At 42.6% G+C, this 20,804-nt stretch overlaps 1 protein-coding gene across 1 annotated transcript; it reads right to left on the bottom strand.

Annotated features, from left to right (window-relative positions):
* Positions 1-1,348: 1,348 nt before the first annotated feature.
* Positions 1,349-14,732, bottom strand: echs1 (enoyl CoA hydratase, short chain, 1, mitochondrial). Its single transcript, XM_041176038.1, has 8 exons — positions 14,584-14,732; positions 10,339-10,536; positions 9,074-9,201; positions 7,228-7,327; positions 5,152-5,256; positions 3,491-3,610; positions 2,144-2,211; positions 1,349-2,058 (listed from the first exon to the last, which is right to left on the bottom strand). Exons 1-8 carry the CDS (start codon positions 14,672-14,674, stop codon positions 1,993-1,995), a joined length of 876 nt encoding a protein of 291 aa, XP_041031972.1. The 5' UTR covers positions 14,675-14,732; the 3' UTR covers positions 1,349-1,992.
* Between the last annotated feature and the right edge of the window lie 6,072 nt (positions 14,733-20,804).

Genomic DNA, 20,804 nt, shown 5'->3' with positions numbered 1-20,804 from the left:
TCCATCAGTTGCCTCAAAAGAGCTCCCAACAATCCAGATATACTTTACAATGCTACACCTCAGCCGGTTTAAAGAGCTGGATAATTGTTGGACACAGCAAGTAGTGGTGACAATTTAGTTGCCTAGTCTACCATTGCTGAGAGCTTTCATGTAAATTTAATTAACAATACTCTTACTTTTAGAGGGTTTTTTTTGGTGTTCACAGTGAGGAGTGCAGCAGTTTTGCACCAGTATCAACATCAAACGTTTCTAAGCCAATTGCCCAACCAATGTGTCTTAAATCAAAGTGCTCCTAAACCAGTGTGCCTCAACGCATCATCCAGCTTAGGTCAGTGGATTACATTCTCAGGTTGGTGCTAGTTGCTATCACATTTGGAAGCTTTGTCTTGTAATTCTGCACCCATTCAGAGACAAGATTATTCTAACGTAGGATCCTTACAAAAAGGGACATTCTTCCCATTAGTCTGATAGAATTTGCAAAAGTTGAAATGGGGGTGTGCTACCTCCATACATCACCCAACATGACCATTATAATCCATTGTTGGCTGCCTTTCCATTTCTCTAACAAATCTCCATTGCAGATGCAAGTAAATAATGATTGACCATAATGATGATTTGCTACTGTCCTTTAGGGAAGGCCATCCATCTTTACCTGGTCAGGTCTCATGTGCGTCTAGTCACAGTCATTGATTATTAACTGCCTCCTGAAGTAGCCTAACAGGATATTCAGATGCTTTGAAAAAGGCAGCTCACTGCCACCTTCTCAAAGGCAATTAAGGATGGGCAATAAATGCTGGCCTAGCCAGCATTAATCCTGTAAATTAATTTTTTAATTTAGTATGTAGTAGGAGTGACATTGCAGTGTCATAATTAACAGCAACTTCCATTTATATATAAAACACCCTGAACATAAAGGATGATCAAGCACTTGGTCAAAGATATAAGCAAAATACTGTGGATGCTGGAAATCTGAAATAAAAACAGAAAATATTGGAAAAACTCAGAAGCCTGACAGCATCCATGGAGAGATAAACTGAGTTAATGTTTTGAGTCTGTATGATTCTTCTTCAGAGCTGCAGAATACTATGGCAGTGTTTTATTGACACAGTAGGAATTATGATCCATGGAACTAAAAACTATGTTAATGTGAAACCAAGATTTAAGAGTTTTCCCTTGAGTCATTACTCTTTCATGGAATGATTTCCTGTCACTTGTCATGGCCCTATATTCTGGGACTCTCTCCACCAACCACTATCAGACATCTCTTCCTGTCTTTCAAAACCGTGTCAAAAACCAATTCTTCATCCATCCTTCAGTCAGCTCTCCCTACAATCACAAGTTGTTGCAGTTGAGGTTACTGAAAGTCTCAATGGGCAGGCTGCCTTTATTTCAATCTTTTAGTACTGGTTAATCAAGAATTATTAACAAACAGCATCCCTGTACAAATAACCCACTCTTTAAGTATGTGCTTTCCACAAAATTAGGAACAATTAAATAGCAAGAATTCCATTCCACAATCTCTCAGGTGCAGTCAATTGCGATGAAAGTTGATTTGAAGAGTTGACCTGTATTGTTATCTTCCGCTTGCTGCAGTCTGCTAGGTTGCTGTAGTAACAGTCCAAATTCCACATACTCTACACATATTGATTCACCTGCTTTCTAAATGATAAAACGCTTAACATGGGCAAGAACAAAATTACTTGTCAAGAAAAAAAAAAAACGAGCTTAAATTATTCATGGATCTAACAGATCGATCAGCATGTGATCCAACAGGTTGGCTGTTGAGTCAAGGTTACTGAAGATTTAAGTTATTGTTCACATTTCCTCTTCAATTACTTTGATAAAAAGAATACAGGAGCACCAAAATAAAATATTTATTTGAAATCAGAACTTGTTATTTCCAAAACCCCACTCCTGATCTACTCGACATCCGGCTTTCTCAGTGACATTAATAATTCAGTTCCCATTGCCATTCTGAACATCTTTGTACATTCACTGGTCAGTGAAATTAGCCTTCCTCTTTTCAACAAATGCACTCATGCCTTCTTTCCGGTCGTTCTGTAACAAAGAGTGCACACGGCACAGTTGGAAAGTCTTGGTAAATGAGAACACAATTTGTTTTAATTGAACGTAGGCTACTTACAGTGGAAAAGGTCGAGTGAAACAAACGCTTCTCCAATCGGTTTCCTTCTGCCAATGTCAATTCAAAAGCTGGAATGAAGTACAGAATTGTTAAGCAGCCACAGTGAATCAAAGCCATTAAATGTGGCATTATACTTAAGTGAAGTACTGATGTGCTGCTCACTGGCGGGGAAGTGAAGTAAACAAGTCGTCAACATTATTTGGGCAAATTGAAAAAAAATGATTATTTCAATTTTTTTTTTAAAGTAGAGTTAAAAATTAGGGTTTTGAAATAATCTGAAAGGAAAGCCAGATGTATTTCATCCATTAAACATCCAGCATAACTAATTTGGCAACTCCTGCCAATTCTGGAACTAGAATAATAATCATTTCGGGGCCTCAATTTGCAAGTGTTATTTTTAATTTGCCAGTGTCAAAATATATAAATAAATAAATTTGGTCCCCAATGACACTTTTATAAAACGTTTACAATAAATCTCAAGATTAAATAAACCCCCGCACAGTTAAACATGAACATTCTAATTCACTAAGGGATAAAGGAAATCATTGGAATATAAGTCCTCTCTCCTTCACAGAATTAATGCAAACCCAGTTTTACATTAAAATCATTGAACTCCATTACATTTTATAGGAGTTATAATAGATTTTTTTTTTGTGACATTCCTTATTTTAGGCCTATTTACGTTCCCAACCCAAAACGAATGGGTTACAGCACTGGAAGTTCCATATCAATTCTATAGAGACTCTATGCACCAGCCAAATTGCTGACACCTTAGCTCCATGATAAAACCAAGGGAAGAGAGCGGAGCGAATATACCTCTGCCATCTTGCTCGGGCTATCCAGTTGCATCTATTAAGCTTAGAATAGACATCAGCTCATACATAAGTGAGGCACTGATGTGCGGCTCACTGGTGGGGCAGAGAAATGTAAACAAGGAGTCAACATTACCTGGGAACAAAAATGGTAATTTTTTTTTAAATCATTTCAATTTTTTAAAAAACTAGATAGTTAAAATTAGGATTCTGAAATAATCTGACAGGGCAGCCAAAGACCTAAACATCCAGTTAAACAATTTGACAATTCCTGCCAATTCTGAAACTATACCAACAATCATTTGCCAAAATAAATAAATAGATTTGACCCCTAATTACACATTTATAAAACATTTGCAGTAAATCTCAATATTAAGTAAACCCTGCAAATCATACACAAACTGTAATTCATTGCAGGAAGTAAAGCATTTACATTATGAAGTAACCAACGTCCAGTAAAACTAATCTCAGGCCTCATCTTTAAAACAGATTCCTAACAGGAACAATGCCGAGGTTAAAGAATTGCTCTGCTTACCACCATTGACTGCCTCCTTCGCCATTGCTGTAATAAGCTTAGAATTGCTCGCTATTTTCTCTCCACATTTGATAGCTTCTTCCACCACTTGAGCAGCTGGATATATTTTACTTATGAGCCCTTTGGAAACAAAAGCCACCAGCCCTGTGTTATTATCCAGCATAAGCTCCTTAGAGTTTAAGTTATGGGAACTGAAAAATACATCTCAGTTCAAAAGTTGTGTATTTTGTGTCTCATGTTGACAGTACAAGCTGTATTTATTATTTTATCTTAGCAAATCACATGTCCTAGTAGCTTGCATTAACTTTATTCCTTTTGTCTCGAGTACTGTTTGCTAATAGCCAAGTTTAGAAAATACAATCACACAGCTCTATAATTTAAATATTTATCTCTCCCATTTCAGACGGAGATAAGGAAAATTTTTTCTCTCAAAGGCTCATTAGTAGGTGCAATTCTTTTCCCCAGAGTAGTGGAAGCTGGGTCATTGAATAAGTTCAAAGCTGCGTTAGATAGATTTTTGATCGACAAGGGAGTCAAGGGTAGGGGGGGCTGATGGGAAAGTGGGAGTTGAGACTGACATAGGGTTGCCAACCCCCCAGGATTGGCCTGGAGTCTCTAGGAATTGAAGATCAATCTCTTGCTGTGTGTAATCCTGGAGAAAAATCATCAGGACTTAAAAAATATTTTCTTTGAACATTTCTCTTTGCCAGATATGAAAATATTGAAATTGGTGGTGGTGGGGGGGGGGGGGGGGGGGGGGAAGAGGAGAGGCTGCTTGGCTGACAATCGAGCATCATCCAATTGGATGTTGAATCTTTTTTGCTTTCCAATTGGCGTAGGAAGGCAGTGCGTCACAAGGATGGATCTGTTGGCCAACTAATGGTGTGTGATGAAACCTCCAGGAATTTAATCACAGTTGGCAACTCTAGATCACAACCATATTCAGCCATGATCTTAACAGATAGCAGAGCAGGCTTGAAGGGCCAAATGGCCTACTCCTACTCTTAAGTCCTGTGTTCCGATGAATATTTAGAAGGTATGAAAGAAAATGTGGATCTTTTAATAGCTATAGCAGAGCCTCTGCTTTAATCTATGTTTGAAATCTCAACCCCAAAGCAATGATATCTTGAAGCATAAATATTCCTGAATTTGGAACAGGATCAATTCTTGTAGTACTCTTATTAAAAATCTTATCTATCCATTTCCTGCTGCTCAGTTTTACATTAGGAAGAGTATGACCAGCGCTTATTGAGAAAGCTTTTTGTATCCCTGCAACATCCCAAAGCTCTTCACAAGCAGTGGTTACCCTCTTGGTGTGACCACCTATGGAGGCAAACCAAGCAGCCAATTTACACACAGCAAGCTCCCACAAACAGCAACTGAATGATGGGACAATCAGATTCCACCGGCGTGAGCTGAGGAATGAACACTGCCCAGGACACTGTGGAATCTTTTAGATCCACCCGAGCAGGCAGACAGAACATTGCCCTCGTTATTGAAGGTGACAACCTGGGTTGTGCATTCATGCTGCGGAGTGGGACTGATTAAAGAGGCAATGAGTGCCACTAACTGCGCCAAGCTGATGTTGGTGGAAGGAAGAATAGAAAAGGTAATGTGAGAGTGCGAAACGGCAATAATCCAACAGCTGCTGAACACCGTACCTGCTGCTTTGGCTTCCTGAGCTGAAATCCGGTCTCCAGTGAGGACCATTTCCATTGCCAATGACTTCCCTACTGCTTTGGTCAACCGCTGTGTTCCACCGGCACCTGCCCCAAAGACAATGCAGCTTTACCAACATCTTCCCACTAACATTTTAATTGTCAACAGCTTATATTTACATAGCACCTTTAAGATAATAAAAGACCCCAAGGCACATCACATGAGTGGTACAAATCAAAATTCGACACCACGTAACATAAGGAGATATTAGTGCAGATGATGAAAAACTTGGTCAAAGAGAATAGTGTTAAGGAATATCTTAAGAGGAGGAGGAGAGGTAGACAGGTTGAGAAGCGAAAGGAGGGAATCCCAGAGCTTGGGGCCTGGGCAGCTGAAAGCAATGACGCCAGTGGTGGAGCAATCAAAAATCGGGACACTCAGGAGGCCAGAATTAGAGCAGCGCTGATACCTCAAAGTGGTTGTGGGGCTGGAGATTAGAGACAGGTAGGGGTGAGGTATTGGAAGGATTTGAAAAAAGGGTGAGAATTTTAAATCTGACACCTTCCTTAACTGGAAGCGAGTGTAGGTTCAGCTACTAAACAAAACAGCTTTTTCCTGAGTAATGGCTGGTATCAGACACAACCAAATATAACCACATGGCACTTTCCTGATCACCCTTTCCAATTCAGTGATATCTTTTGAAATTGGGCCGTTTCAAGGATCATTGCATGCAAACTGTTGAACGATGTGTCAGTTAAACCTCATGATGGTATTAAATAGCGGTTAAGATCACAAAGAAGAAATAGTTTTCGGGGGTCTTCATTGTAGCTGATTGCACTGAACTTTGTAACATGGTGCATATTCAGTATGTGCTACACATGGAAATGTAAAGGTCAGAGGAGGCAAGCAAACCTGGAAATTATTTTATGGGGTACTCAGAGATGGTGAACTAAGCGTTATAGTGCTTAGTTTAGCTGCTTTCAAGATATTTATGCTAATCAAGGCAACAGAATTTTATTTGTGTCATGTTAAGTACAGAATCTCTGAATTTTTCACTAGCAGTGGGAGCTGTGCTAAAGGGAAGATGGGGTGGATACTGTCGCCTATCTTGCCAATGCAAACTGTTTGCTGTTGGTTTCTCCCTTGGGAGTACACATTGCAACATTACATCTTACGTGCCCAGAGATAAAACTCCACAGCACGGAATCTGCACTTTCTAAAATGGTTTTTAAAAATCTGTTGGCTGGTGGAGAATGGCATGTGTGAAGCTACAATTACAAAAGATGCACAAAGTAAATGACGGAAGCCAAGGATAATGTTCACATGACACAATTAATCCAGTTACGTTTCCCGTGAATCCACAGCTTAAATGACCTGCAAGTTACAGAGTTTTGAATCAATGCTTAGAATTACCCAATGAGGAAAAAGATATTTATGGAGCAAGTTATATGATCAGCATTGCCTGAAAGGGTGGTGGAAGCAGATTCAACAGTAACTGCAAAAGGGAACATTTACAGGGCAGGTGGTGATATGATTTAGAATATCAACTGTGAATGACAGAGCAAAGGGGATAATGTTCTTAATGCACAATATCAGGTGGCCTCTCTGGTTTCAGAACACAATTATATTTGCCCAGTAGGTGATAGAATAGTCATGGAATATATCTGGCTGCAACACTGAAATATTTATTTTCAAAATATACAATCAAAACGTGAGAACCTGTCACTTCCATAAGCTTTACAACAAAAATTTGGCAGTTTTAACACTAATATATTTTTAAATAGAAGTTTGACATTTAATTAGAGAAGTGCTTATCCAAAATTACTTTAGTTGGGCAGACTTGTAGTATCAGTGAACAGTCCACGTTCCCACCATCTCACGTGACAGGTGCCAAGCTTGCTGTAGGCTAGTAAGTGATGCCACCAAACACTGCACTTAACCTTAATGAACTAACGTTCAAACTGATAAGATGGTAACAAGCACACAATTTCACGGGGCAGTCTCCCAGGGTACAGGACTGTAACCCAACAGTGAAACTTCAAAATTTACCTACTAATAACACTGTGCAGAACATTTACCAGGAATAGTTCCCAACAGAATCTCCGGTTGTCCAAAGTATGCTTTTTCACCCGCATATATGATGTCACACATCATGGCCAACTCACAGCCTCCTCCGAGCTACAGAACAAAAAAGGATCAAATCATACATTATGTTCTCTAAACTTCTCCAGTATTTCATTTAAATTTGGTATCATCAATTTTCAGAGTAACTTATTAGCTCAATTGGACATAATCAGAAACTATGAACAAAGTTCAAAATTAGGTACAAACTCTTCAAATCTACGTTTGGGAAATGCACAACATCATTCTTTTATTCGCCAATCTGCCATGGTAAAAATCATCTCATCGCAATTAAAATGTTTCCAATTTGTAGGATGAACACCAACATTATTTAGTACTGCAGTGGAGAAACTGTATCACATTGGAAAAGACCCTGAAATTAACCCGCACAACACTGGTGGACAAAGGCTCCATATGTCATCTGAAATTCCATCCTCCGTTATTATAATGGATTCATTTAATCACCAAGATAGCGTGGAGAGGGATTTCATTTGTCAGCTAATGTCCCATAGCTGAATTTCAGGGCCAAAGGATTGAGATAGAACAGACACAACACACAGTGGATAGAGTCGGATGCAGAGTTCAATGAGGGGATGGGTACTGAATTTAAATTTCTTACTACTGAGAAAGGAGACTAACCACTTGCATTTACCTGATACAATCATCACAGGTTGGCCCGCCCAGTGGAGTGTCCATACAGTGATTATTCCACTTCCACGTGGCTGTTTACAACTGTTGCGTGTTGCTGTTGAACTGTGAATTCCTCAGTCAAGGAATAAAAGTGTTATTCCATAACTTGCTACACAATAGGAGAGCCATAAATGGAGAGTTTCAAATTCCTCATTTTGGGCAGTACAGTATCAGCACGTGACTGTCAAACAGACTGATGACTTTGCAACAGGTGGGGAAAGAGGTATGTGCACAAACTCATGTCCGATGGCATAAGTAGCTTTTCTAACAAGTTTTCTTCTCCTAATATCTCTCCTCTGCCTCTTCTGAAGGTTTGACTTTCACTTGCGTACCATTTCCCAGGGATCCGTCATCCTTTGGTTGCTCATCTCAATGTTCAATCGTCACATCTTAATTCCAGAGAGTTAGTGTTGGCAGGACGATCAGCCTTGGCGGGCATCGTGTCCTCACCCGACAGCCAAGAACAGTTTTTCGCAGATGTCAGTGGTTCAGGACTGAGTGTAGGAACCTGGCACTGATCTCGCCCAGCTTTGCTCAGGAATTGTAAGATCAAGTGCAGATGTCTCTGCTACAATCTCAGCTACCTCAGTGAATTAAACATTGGACCTTCTTGCCTAGATGGCTTAATTATAAGCTGCCTTCATCAATTCACTGTAATCAATAGAGTAGCAGTCTAAGAAATAGTCTTGCACAAGGGTACAAGGGAATACAGATGTAAGACTACTACTTGGCGTGATATATCTGTGCAGTAGACCGCTTCCCTCAATCTGAGAGTCTTCCCACCCTCCTGAAAGTGACCCAAGGCTGGTGAAACTTGTCAGCTCAGAGGGATGTTTTATTTTTAATGTCAACCAGGGCTGGGATCTAGAATTGGGGTCTCTCCCTGTGAGAAATGAGGTAACCTAGCTGCATCACACTGTCTTCCTGCCCACAAGGGGATAAGGCAGGGGAGTGAGACGAGGTAGAATGCTCTTGAAGAGAGCCAGTGCAGATTCAATGGGCTGAATGGCCTCCTGCACTGTAAAGATTCCGTGATTACAAGGTACCCGAACAGACTTGGAAATGGATACAACAAGCTCAAAGCGTCAACTTTCAACCCTCAGCACTACCTACAGCATAGCCGTTCACAGCAGCAATCACAGGCTTTTTAGTTGTGGCCACACGGTTCCAATGGGAAAGGAAGTTCCCAGCGTAGCATTCCTGGAAAGTTTTCTTCTCCATCTCCTTAATATCAGCACCAGCTAAAAAGAAAAAGAAAAAAAATCAAATAAAACGGGAATTAAATTACAAATGCAAAACACAAGAAGTTGAATTTGTATAGCAGCTTTAACGTAGTAAAACACCAAGACACTTCACAGGAGCATTTTTTTTTATTCATTGACTGGATGTGGGCATTGCCGGCTGGGCCAGAGGTTATTGCCCATCCCTAATTGCCCTTGAGAAGGTGGTGGTGAGCTGCCTTCTTGAACCGCTGCAGTCCATGTGGTGTAGGTACACCCACTGTGCTGTTAGGAGGGAGTTCCAGGATTTTAACCCAAATCAGACAAATGTTGACATGGAGAAAGAAAGGCGACATTAGGGCAAATGACCAAACAACTGGTCGAAAGGCCAGGCTTTATTCAGCATCTTGAAAGAGAGAGAGATGGAAGCGTAAAGACTTAGGGAGAGAATTCCAGAACTTAAGACCTAAATGGCAGAAGGCATGGCCACTTTAGGCTGGGGGAAGGAAGTGGGGAAGGATGGAAAAGATCTCAGAAGGTCATGGGGTTAAGGAGATTACAGAAACAGAGAGGACGAGGCCACGGAAGGATTTGAACACAGGGATGAACGGGTGGACTAGGAGCCAATGTGGATCAGCCAGCACAGGGATGGTGGGCGTGTGGGACGGTGCAGGTCAGAATACAGCCACAAGAGGTTTGGAAGCACTCAATTTAAAATGCACATGGCTTGAAGTGACATATCCTTTTTGCTTATACGCAGGACAATGTATTGAACAATCAAATGCAAAATTAAATTTAATTCCTTCAAAAAATATTATTTTTGGGATACAGTATACGAGTAATTTGAGACAAGATGTGATTAGTGTCACACAGCTTGAGGGGAATAGGTAATTTTGGACCTAGGATTCCCAAAGCTCCCTCCCACTAGGATCTCCCTCCTGTCACGCCTGAATGATTTTTAACTAATTGATAAAGAGTGATTTGATTAGTCAAAATCTCCATCATCATCGTACCATGCAGTCACCAGGTTGGTAGAAAGTGAACTAGATGGATCATGGTCTCTTTTCATCGATAAATTCCTGTGTTCCTATCAAATGTTAAATCTCAAATGTTAGAAAATATAATAGTTCATTCTTAAATGTCTTTCTAGATACCTGCCTGCAAATGCCTTTTCACTCCCTGTGAGGACAATGGCTCCAACTGCAGGGTCATCTTCAAACATGTCCAGTGCCTGACTGACTTCCTTCATCAATATGTCACACAAAGCGTTCAAAGCTGTCGGCCGATTCAGCTGGATAAACCCCACATTCTTCTTCTCGCCCTTCTTTTCCACGAGTATATGTTGATACTGGCCACCTTGAAAAGAGAATGATAAAAGCAGCACATTCATAAATTACCTACATAATTGATAGCAAAAAAAGAAAACGATCTGAAGCTTTGTGTTAATCTTTAAACACCATTGCAATGGATCAAGTCCTCCAAAGGAAACGGAAGCAACCTGCACAGCTTTCTGCTTCTCTTCCCATTCTGCTTCTCCCTTTGTTTAATCTTCAGGAATGTCGAACAGCGTATGATCGAATATATTCTTTCACAATCATCTACTCATTGCCCGAAGAAAAGCATCTGGCGAAATGGATCAGTGGTAAATGTACCCATGTGATGCATTTCTGAGCTACAGGAAAGAATGGACTAGAGGGGCCAAATGGCCTACTCCTGTTCCTAAAAGCTGCCAAGTCTGAAGCCTGGCCTGAGCCACATTAGCTTTTTTGAAACTTCATTCACAGGAGTTGGACATCCAGGATTTACTATCCAACCCTCATTGCCCTTGGTGTGGTGAGCCTCCTGAATACAGCTGAGTGCCTTGCTTGGCTATTTCAGAGGAGGTTTAAGAGTCAACCACATTGCTGGAGGTCTGGAATCACATTATATGACAGACTGAGTAAGAACACCCATTTTCCTTCCTAACGGACATTAGTGAACCAGCTCAGTTTTCACAACAATCTGGTAGTTTCACAGTCACCAGCTTTTTGTTCCAATTTTAATTAATGAATTCAAATTAAATTCCCCCAGCTGTCATGGTGGGATTTGAACTCATGACTTAGGGGGTCATTGTTCCAGGCCACTGGATTACGAGTCCAGTAACATAACCACGACATTACAGAAGCCCATAGCTCATCTCAGCCAGGGTAGCAGTGGCAGGTTTTACGATTTACAGCAGCCCTTTTCAGGATACAAATGGGAAAAACATCAATCAGACAGGGCTCCCACTCCAGATCACTAACCAGTGAAGTTCACTGGAAAATATGAGATATTGGGCAAGGCAGAATCAGGCTCGCCTGTAACGCCCCATTGTCCACTAGGCTTAAACCTGAAGCAGAACAGCCATTTGGGAAAGGGTCATGAGGACTCGAAACGTCAACTCTTTTCTTCTCCGCCGATGCTGCCAGACCTGCTGAGTTTTTCCAGGTAATTTTGTTTTTGTTTTGGATTTCCAGCATCCGCAGTTTTTTGTTTTTGCTTTTATCTCTGGGAAAGATATGCCTCTGGAACCTAGCCCAGGTATGCACAAGAGAGGAAGGGGAGAAAACTGGGGGAAAGGGAGCATAATTGGCATTAATGCTGTAGACAACAAGTGCTACTCCCAGATCTTGGTGTAAATGTCACAAAAAGCCACAGGAAGATTGGCTTATAAAGCACAATCTTACAATAAAATATGCTGGAGAAATTGGGAAGCAGATTACTAAACACAGTCAGTCTAAAAGCAACTTTAGATGCATGTGAAACACCAATTACAGGCACTACACATTGCAAATTATAAAGAAAACTTGGCAAATGTCCATTTCTCCTGCGACAATAATTAATCACGTATCAAATCAATCAACCCTTTTGATGTGGTTCAAAATGGTTCAAAACATGTTTTAAGTGATTATTTGTATTTTCTGGTTTCACAACTGATGCAGTGAAAACAACCTTAAGGGCCTTGCTCCACAGGCTCAGCTCATAGATTCAATCCTGAACCTGCACCTGACAAGCCAATGGATACAAAACCTGCTTGTTAGCCACTGTAAATGCGTTTTTCATTGCTGCATTGAAAGTAGCCTGATGCAAAGAGTCAATAAAATTAGACCTCAACTCCCTTAGTTCTCATACAGATGGCTAAAATTGCACCTTTAAAATTGGGCGAGAATTCTAGTCTTTTTGTTATACACAAATTAAAAAACAAGATCTGCCAGGTATTGTATGCCCACTGTGCACAGACATAGTGGTAGTCAGTGTGAAGTGGGCAATAATAACCGGCCTCCCAGATTACAAGTTGCACAAACTGACACCCTTCCCCAACACACAATCACATCAACAAGGGTAGCTCACAGCCCAGGGTTCTGCACAATCCAAACATGGCATTGTTCACAGACAGTCTGGGGCTTGGAGTGTGGGGATCTACCCATGTTGGCTACACCGAGTTGACTCTTCGGGTGTACAAGCGACATGAGTTTTCTTTCAACAGGAGACCCAACTGGATAGGTCTCAATTTCGATGGGTTACGCAATTGGAGCTAGTGCCAGCTGCAGAATAACTCCAGGCCTGATGGAAAGCCACGTTTTAGAAGCACAAGTATAGAAGTTCTCAGGACATGTAAAGTGAGGTGTTATAACATTGTAGTCACCTCTGCAACTCTTTTCCATCCCACCTCTTGACTTTAAAATCAATCAGCAGAGGTCCATAGGAACAGCAACTGAGCTCCTTAGTCAAAACAAAAACAGAATTACCTGGAAAAACTCAGCAGGTCTGGCAGCATCGGCGGAGAAGAAAAGAGTTGACGTTTCGAGTCCTCATGACCCTTCGACAGAACTTGAGTTCGAGTCCAAGAAAGAGTTGAAATATAAGCTAGCTTAAGGTGTGTGTGGGGGAGAGAGAGAGAGAGAGAGAAGTGGAGTGGTGTGGTTGTAGGGACAAACAAGCAGTGATAAAAGCAGATCATCAAAAGATGTCAACAACAATAGAACAAAAGAACACATAGGTGTTAAAGTTGGTGATATTATCTAAACGAATGTGCTAATTAAGAATGGATGGTAGGGCACTCAAGGTATAGCTCTAGTAGGGGTGGGGAGAGCATAAAATATTTTAAAATACTTAAAAATAATGGAGATAAGTGGGAAAAGAAAAATCTATATAATTTATTGGAAAAAAAACAAAAGGAAGGGGGAAACAGAAAGGGGGTGGGGATGGAGGAGGGAGCTCAAGACCTAAAGTTGTTGAATTCAATATTCAGTCCGGAAGGCTGTAAAGTGCCTAGTCAGAAGATGAGGTGTTGTTCCTCCAGTTTGCGTTGGGCTTCGCTGGAACAATGCAGCAAGCCAAGGACAGACATGTGGGCAAGAGAGCAGGGTGGAGTGTTAAAATGGCAAGCGACAGGGAGGTTTGGGTCATTCTTGCGGACAGACCGCAGGTGTTCTGCAAAGCGGTCGCCCAGTTTACGTTTGGTCTCTCCAATGTAGAGGAGACCACATTGGGAGCAACGAATGCAGTAGACTAAGTTGGGGGAAATGCAAGTGAAATGCTGCTTCACTCTCTCCCCCCACCCCCCTCCCCCTCTCTTACCCCCTCCCCCTCTCTTACCCCCCCACACACACACACCTTAAACCAGCTTATATTTCAACTCTTTCTTGGGCTCAAACTCAAGTTCTGTCGAAGGGTCATGAGGACTCGAAACGTCAACTCTTTTCTTCTCCGCCGATGCTGCCAGACCTGCTGAGTTTTTCCAGGTAACTCTGTTTTTGTTTTGGTTTTCCAGCATCCGCAGTTTTTTTGTTTTGAGCTCCTTAGTCCCTGATCCCAGTAAAGCACTGTTCCTATTTTAACCGTGGCCTAGACCCTGAACGTTACACTCCTGCGCTAACCAGCCCAATTTTAACTCTCTGCAAGTGGCTGGGTTTGAATCAGTTAAAATCTCACCCAATGGTCTGGAAATGATTGCTGTTAAACAACTACAACCCGAGCTTCGTGGAGAAGATCAACAAAATAAGAAACGTCAGTCTCGCTTTTTTCTGGAGATGAGGTGGGCAGGGAAGATGGTTTGCAGAAGGGAAACTTTATTCTCTGTTTTTTTTCCAAAATACACACCAGTATCCAGAGTCGACAGCAAACGTTTTGCAATGTAAGTTTGCATAGCTGGCTTTGTTTAAGACATGAGTTCCGAATTATTCAGATGCAGAGTCGGCGGTGCTTTTACATCGTTACCTACTACTCCACGATCTTCAACTTCCGAAGGTCACTCACTCCTCCAGCAGTTTGCATTCATCCCCGGTAATGCACAGGAGGCCCCAAGCTCTCTGGCCTCGAGTTTACAAAGCTTTAAGAACCTGTCTCTCCCCACCTCCTCCCGAGGGAAGGTGCCCAGCTTACCTGTACTGTACGCTCTGGCTGCATTGAGCACGCAAGGCAAGGTTCTGGAGGCACAGAGTGAAGACGCAGCCGCTCTGCACAGAAAGGACATCGCTGCTCTAATGCTAATGGGCTCTGCCTGTGCCTCTACCCCAGAATCTGAGAGTATCGCGAGAGCCCAAGATCACCGCCCTCCCCCTCCCGGGAGCTGTCAATCACCCAAATTTGGGCGGTTCTCCTCCCCCCCCCCCCCCCCCCCCCCCCCAAATTAACGATTGACATTTCTCGCAGATTAATGAATGGATTCGTTTTCCTTGCTGGAGCCCGAGAGCCCCGGGCTAATAATCCTGCATTTAATCCCACCGCCCAATTGCCAGGGTTTTAAATTCAGATGCTAAAATGTATCCAGCAGAGTAACTTTGGCGTGGGCTCTGTAGCAATGCGCTTTAGCAGATGATCTCTCATTGGCGAGCAACTTGTTCGCCAACACTGCGACCACTGTTCTGATCGCAACCTGGTCTTTTTCTGACTCCTGCCGGTATATTTCCAGCATAGTCCCATTTTATTTTATATTTGCAGCATTTGTACAATTTCCCTGATTTTACTGGAGGGAGTAAGCAGCCGGAGTGGGGCTTTTCAAAAAGCGGCTTCTTTCACGCTCAATAACTTATCTGATTTTTGCAGGAGAGAATGAACCGTGTGCTACTTTCCTTCTGATGTCACCTTCTGGTGACCCAAACGAAAACGAAGCTTGCACCCCGCGTCTGTGCCGCGCTGGAGAGGATTTGGGAACTGTCATGATTTTGAATTGAGCAGGGACAGTCTATGCGAACACTGCTCTTCGAATCATTGATGACCGCACAGATTGAAAACCGTTCGGCCCATCGAATCCATGCTGGCCCTCTGTGGAGCAGTCCAATCAGCCCCCTTCCCCAGCTCTAACCCCAGCGCTCTGTGAGTTTATTTCCCTCAAGTACCCATCCAATTTCCATCTCATTACCACTTTGCTGTGTAAAAAGGTCTTTCTCACATCCCACCTGCATCTTTTGCCCTTTCTTAGTCCTTGTACCATCAGCTAATGGGAGCAGTTTTTCTTTGTCTACCTTATCTGAACGATAGTCTTGTTACACTTCTATCAGATCTCCCCTCAATTTCTTTTGTTCAAACGGGAACAATCCCAGTTTGTAGCTAAAATCCCTCATCCCTGGAACATTCTGGTAAACCCCCCTCTGAGCCCTGTAATGAATCCTCACATCCTCTTCTGCTCTGTGCTCCAGACAACATTTTGGAATGCTGCAAAAGCAGTCTTGTACAATATGTTAAACACAAGTTTAAAAATTTAAAGCAGGAGAGTTGATGGTGCCATCTGTTTACATACAGCTTGCAGCACAGAAAAGGGCCCAACTGAGCCCAGTGTTTAAGCACCAAATGAGCCTCCTACTACTCCACTTCACCTTGCCCTCTCTGCATACCCTATCCTCTCTCCCTCGTATTTATCTAGCCGCTCCTTAAATGCATCTGTGCTATTCACCTCAATGACTCCATAAGGCAGCAACTTTCACATTCTAACCACTCTCTTGGTTAAAAAGGTTCCTCCAGTATACCCCGTTGGATTTATTACTGACCTATCTCATATTTGTGGCTTCTAGTTCTGGACTTCTGCACGAATGGAAACATCTTCTACTTCTGCTAAAATATTTGGTGGACATTTAATTTGTTTAAAAATATGATCTGACTGCCAAGTGATCTTAAAACTATCCTAAGTATAACAATGCTCAGTTAGTATTTACCCTCCCCCACATTGCCTTAATTCTTGAAACCTCGAACCACCTAACAGTGCCTGAACTTCCTGTCCCTCCACATTTACATGGGGTGGTTGTTGTAGTGGAGCAAACTGAGCCTTTGGATTGGCTGCTGCCTGTGGACACATAGGGAATTCAGGGACTGTGAGGCTGCTAGCTTGAGCGCATTGTTAGAGCCTTTAGAGGTGTTTTGCTTTTGGATGTCTCTAGTGGGTATCTTTTGACTATGCCAGCTCCTTATTTTTACCTACTCTTAGGAGTGACTTCTAAACTGAACTGCCACTTTTGGTCTGCCTTCTTCAACAAGGAGAATCTGGTTTTGTTTCTCCATGAGGCTGAAAGGAGGAGGAAGGCCCTTCCATTCAGAATCCAAGAGGGAGGGAAATAAAATATTTGGTTTGACAGGAGGTGACCATGGTCATCAAAGTGGCAACCATTAAATGAAGGACAAGGCTTCAATTCTGGAAAAAAGTTCAACAATCTGAGCAGCAGAGACAGGCAGGTATTTGTCTCTAATCTCTACTGCCCTGTGCAGAATAAAGACTTTCCCTTGACCCAAGCACCCTTATCGACAGCTAATGCCATTTTGAAAGTGCCACAACTGTAAATCCCCCAGTGTGTTTCACTGAAAGCTGTACCACAAAATGGCCACAACTTGGCACCTGATGCCCCACAGGGCTATTCAGATTAGAAATACAATCACTCATCTCCATCAGTTCATGTGCATGAGATCAGTACCAACAAATTGGAGGGTAAAGAAAAGTCTTGGTTCCAGGGGTATGACTAGAGGCTTTAGGGCTGTTGTGATTATAGGCCAAGGCAGTCCACTATTGTAGACAATCCCTGACACTTGGAAATTTTCCTATACTATGGCTTCAAGGCTTCGCAAACCCCTCTCTGGAAAACCTCAGCCTAAGGATGCATGGCTCCTTTGATAGCAGGTTCACGCATGTCCTCAGGGACCTGTGGTTGCATTTACAGAAATATAGATGAACAGAGCACTTCCTTGAGAGGGGCCTCTTTAAATACAGCAGAAACCATCCCGCTGTGCTCTTCATTAACCATCTACATAAATTTGCCTGGATAATTATCCAATGCGGCTTATCTTAACGACTATGTCCCAAACAGTGACTCACCCAGCTTACAGTACTCTGAGTTCAAGGGACACTTGACCAAGACCCTGGGAAAATTAAGTCCAGGTCACAATTGAGTTTAAACAGAACCCCTGCCTCCCAGTTTGTAAAAATTGACCCCTGCTAAATTTGGGAACAGGAACAACTTGGGTACAAATATTGGGGGGTTTAGGGGCCATGATGGGGTAACAGCTCATTTTCTTTTATGTTGCTCCCCAAAATTGGGTCTAAACCCAGAAAACTCTACCCTGTCATCTTGAGAAGAAATGTGACTTGGGCCAAAAAATCTTGCTCATTCGATAATATTTTACCTAGCTGATAGATAATAGAGCTAAGCAGAATAACTGGTCATAACCATATTCCCACACAGGTGTATGCATACAGTAGAAACTTGAGAGAGGTTAGAGATGAGAGCAAGTGCTCTAATAACACAAAGCTGTTATTACTCCTCTCTGTCCTGCTGTACCTTTGGATGTGGGTTGACAGGGAGGACATATGCAGCCAGTTCCCTGAAAATCCTTTCACAGCACTGTAGGATCAAAATCCCCTCCAAGAGGGAAATTTATGGAACGTAATTTCAAACCCATGGACATATTTTGACCTCATGATTGGAACTATAAATTTCAAAAAGATAAGCTGCAGTCAGCAGTACAAGACTGAGCAGCAAAGGGTTAATTCAGACATTTAGTGAAAACACAATGACTCATCAAAAGAGTTTGGACATTGACTAACACGATCAAGGAGTCTGATTACCCAATACAATGGCACAAAGGGCATATCATCAATACAATACACTCCAGGAATTATTCAATCACCACAGACACCACAGAGTCATTCAAACTCTCAGATAAAAGCAAAAACTCGTGGATGTTGGAAATCCAAAACAAAAATAAAAATACCTGGAAAAACTCAGCAGGTCTGACAGCATCTGCAGAGAGGAGCACAGTTAACGTTTCGAGTCCAAATGACTCTTCAACAGAACTAAGAAAAAATAGAAGGGAGGTGAAATATAAGTTGGTTTAAGGGGGGGTGGGGACAGGTAGAGCTGGATAGAGGGCCCGTGATAGGTGGAGATTGCCAAAAGATGTCACAGACAAAAGGACAAAGGTGTTCACAGTGGTGATATTAGCTAAGAAATGTGCTAATAGGTGACATTAAGGGTAGAAAGCAGGACGAGCAAGGTACAGATAGCCCTAGTGGGGGTGGGGTTGGGGGAAGGGATCGAAATAGGCTAAAAGGTAGAGATAAAACAATAGACGGAAATTCATTTAAAAATAATGGAAATAGGTGGGAAAAAAAAAATCTATATAAATTATTGGAAAAAAGGGGGATCGGAAAGGGGTTGGGGATGGAGGAGAGAGTTCATGATCTAAAGTTGTTGAACTCAATATTCAGTCCGGAAGGCTGAAAAGTGCCTAGTCAGAAGATGAGGTGCTGTTCCTCCAGTTTGCGTTGAGCTTCACTGGAACATTGCAGCAGGCCAAGGGTGGACATGTGGGCATGAGAGCAGGGTGGTGTGTTGAAATGGCAAGCGACAGGGAGGTCTGGATCATGCTTGCAGACAGACCGAAGATGTTCCGCAAAGCGGTCACCCAGTCTGCGTTTGGTCTCTCCAATGTAGAGGAGACTGCATTGGGAGCAGTGAATGCAGTAGACTAAATTGAGGGAAGTGCAAGTGACATGCTGCTTCACTTGAAAGGAGTGTTTGGGCCCTTGGACGTTGAGGAGAGGGGAAGTAAAGGGGCAGGTGTTGCACCTTCTGCGGTTGCATGGGAAGGTGCCATGGGAGGGGGTTGAGGTGTAGGGGGTGATGGAGGAGTGGACCAGGGTGTCCCTGAGGGAACGATCCCTGTGGAATGCTGCCGGGGTGGGGTGAAGGAATTGTTCCCTCGGGGACACCCTGGTCCACTCCTCCATCACCCCCTACACCTCAAACCCCTCCCACGGCACCTTCCCATGCAACCGCAGAAGGTGCAACACCTGCCCCTTTACTTTCCCTCTCCTCACCGTCCAAAGGCCCAAACACTTCTTTCAAGTGAAGCAGCATTTCACTTGCACTTCCCTCAATTTAGCCAACTGCTTTCACTGCTCCCAATGTGGTTTCCTCTACATTGCAGAGACCAAATGCAGACTGGATGACCGCTTTGCAGAACACCTTCGGTCTGTCTGCAAGCATGACCCAAACCTCCCTGTCGCTTGCCATTTTAACACTCCACCCTGCTCTCTTGCCCACATGTCTGTCCTTGGCCTGCTGCAATGTTCCAGTGAAGCTCAACGCAAACTGGAGGAACAGCACCTCATCTTCTGACTAGGCACTTTACAGCCTTCCGGACTGAATATTGAGTTCAACAACTTTAGATCATGAACACTCTCCTCCATCCCCACCCCCTTTCCGATCCCCCTTTTTTCCATTAATTTATTTAGATTTTTCTTTTCCCACCTATTTCCATTATTTTTAAATATATTTCCATCCATTGTTTTATCTCTACCTTTTAGCCTATTTCGATCCCTTCCCCCCACCCCACCCCCACTAGGGCTATCTGTACCTTGCTCGTCCTGCTTTCTACCCTTAATGTCACCTATTAGCACATTTCTTAGATAATATCACCACCTTCAACACCTTTTTGTCCTTTTGTCTATGACATCTTTTGGCTATCTCCACTTATCACTGGCCCTCTATCCAGCTCTACCTGTCCCATACCCCTTAAACCAACTTATATTTCACCTCTCTTCTATTTTTCCTTAGTTCTGTTGAAGAGTCATACAGACTCAAAACGTTAACTGTGTTCCTCTCTGCAGATGCTGTCAGACTTGCTGAGTTTTTCCAGGTTTTATTTTCATTCAAACTCTCATTAACTTTGGTGCCAGGAGCTGTTACTGTGCTGTTACTGTGCTGTTACTTGCCACCTCAAACAGCAGGAGAATTGATCATACAATGAAAACTGATAATATTTGTTTGGATATGTCTTCCCTGGAAAACCCTATGTTGTTTTAACCAGCAGGAGCTGATGACATTTGTCTGGACTTTGCGTGGAATCAACTAAATTGACATTGAAACAATAGGAAGTATGTTCTGATGTGTCTGAGTTAAATTATTATAAAAGAAGAGCAGATCTAAGGTCTTGGGCTGTAGTTGGAAGAAGGGCTGAGTTTGGTCACCTTGACTCAGTCAACACCAGGCAGGCCAGCCATGTTGGGGATTGTAGGTTTCAGCCAAATTGTAGTGATAAAAACAAATGGCACCACCCCATGCCCACGCAAAAGATGCAACACCTGCCCCTTCACTTCCTCTCTCCTCACCGTCCAA

Source organism: Carcharodon carcharias, chromosome 28, assembly GCF_017639515.1.
Source record: "Carcharodon carcharias isolate sCarCar2 chromosome 28, sCarCar2.pri, whole genome shotgun sequence".
In the NCBI taxonomy this organism is placed as follows: Eukaryota; Metazoa; Chordata; class Chondrichthyes; order Lamniformes; family Lamnidae; genus Carcharodon; species Carcharodon carcharias.
This window is presented reverse-complemented; position numbering and strand designations above follow the sequence as displayed.

Excerpts from the sequence above, each read along its gene's own strand:
- echs1 (XM_041176038.1), bottom strand. The coding sequence starts at position 14,674 with ATGTCCTTTCTGTGCAGAGCGGCTGCGTCTTCACTCTGTGCCTCCAGA. Across the intron at positions 10,537-14,583 it reads AGCCAGAGCGTACAGTACAG|GTGGCCAGTATCAACATATA; the intron begins GTAAGCTGGGCA and ends TCTCTTTTCAAG. Across the intron at positions 2,059-2,143 it reads TTCACTCGACCTTTTCCACT|AACGACCGGAAAGAAGGCAT; the intron begins GTAAGTAGCCTA and ends TCTTTGTTACAG.